The 1289-nt window shown below is 36.9% G+C and overlaps 2 protein-coding genes across 2 annotated transcripts; one reads left to right on the forward strand and one right to left on the reverse strand.

The window, feature by feature from the left end:
* Positions 1–493: 493 nt before the first annotated feature.
* LOAG_15746 (hypothetical protein) lies at positions 494–985 on the forward strand (the record flags this gene model as incomplete). The annotated part of the gene is made up of 1 exon (XM_003151234.2): positions 494–985. One exon carries the CDS (start codon positions 494–496, stop codon positions 983–985), a length of 492 nt encoding a protein of 163 aa, XP_003151282.2.
* A 63-nt stretch (positions 986–1048) lies between these two features.
* Positions 1049–1231, reverse strand: LOAG_19175 (zinc finger protein; the record flags this gene model as incomplete). Its single annotated transcript, XM_020451829.1, has 1 exon — positions 1049–1231. One exon carries the CDS (start codon positions 1229–1231, stop codon positions 1049–1051), a length of 183 nt encoding a protein of 60 aa, XP_020304363.1.
* Between the last annotated feature and the right edge of the window lie 58 nt (positions 1232–1289).

Consider the following 1289-nt stretch of genomic DNA (forward strand, 5'->3'; position numbering starts at 1 on the left):
CTTTTAAAGTTCTGTGTCGTGCGATTTTAGGACTCCAACATGAGCACTTTCTTTATTAAACAAAATTATCGCTTTATCAAATTTGTAATTGTGCAAGTTTGTAGAAATCTGCTTTGGAATGCTTGAGATCATTCTCCAACATAAATAATTTGTTGTGTTTGATGTTTGAACGGGAGATATTCGTATTATACACGCAATGAATCCGTACCGATCTCTTTTCAATGTTAATATATTTAGAACAGTATACACTTGAAAAAGTTTTACGCAACTGTTTCAGAATTGGCAAGAAATTATTCCTATCAAAATGCCCTTCATCTGCTCCATCTTCTTCCTCATCCAACTGAGTTACACTTAAACCATCGTAAGTTCATTTAAAGTTAAAGAATATAAAATAGCACTGCAATATTTCTAAGATTTCAAACCTTTAGCGCAGTTTGAAATTAACGACTTCATAAAATTTGAGGAGCCGCAAACAGAACCGTTGGATTTGTCAATGTCAAGAACATATATGGGAATTCATAAATTTGTGGAGCTGCAAACAGAACCGTTAGATTTGTCAATGTCAAGAATGACTGAGAAACGGATTGAACCATCAGATCTATTAGCGATAGAGGTAAGTGAAAGACAAGTAGAACTCAGCGAAATTGATCAGAATGACGCAAGACCGTTGAACCTATCAGTTCAAGAAGTGAGTAAGGAACAAACAGGTATAGCAATTGATCCGAAGACATTATCCCTTCAAAAGGAAACCTCAAGGCTAAAAAAACATACGACTAACACACCTAAGAAGTTGTTCAAATGCAAAATATGCGGGAAGAGCTTTCCACACTTATGGAATATGAAGAGACATATGGAAATTCACATAGGTGATAGGCCATTCAAATGCAAAATATGCGGGAAGGATTCTTCCCGCATGTTTCGCATTTGTGTGGTCTATCACCTGTGTGAATTCTCACATGTTGATTCAGTTGCGATGACTGAATAAAATTCTTCCCGCATACTTCGCATTTGTACGGTTTATCACCTGTGTGAATTCTCGCATGTTTCTTCATATCCGATGGCTTAGCAAAACCCTTTCCGCATGTTTTGCATTTGAACCGCTTTTCACCTGTGTGAGTCGAACGCTCTGGATGTTTCTTTCTGGTGCTACCTTTGTTTCCTTTGGACTGTTTCCTTCTGATTGTTTGGATGTTGGAAGTTTCATTTTGATACCACTCGTTGGATGTTTCATTTCGATACTTCTTAAGCCAGATTTTCTTTTGATTTATTCCTGTACCTGTTTGTTCCCT

This window comes from Loa loa (assembly GCF_000183805.2).
Source record: "Loa loa unplaced genomic scaffold supercont3.2593, whole genome shotgun sequence".
NCBI classification, from domain to species: Eukaryota; Metazoa; Nematoda; class Chromadorea; order Rhabditida; family Onchocercidae; genus Loa; species Loa loa.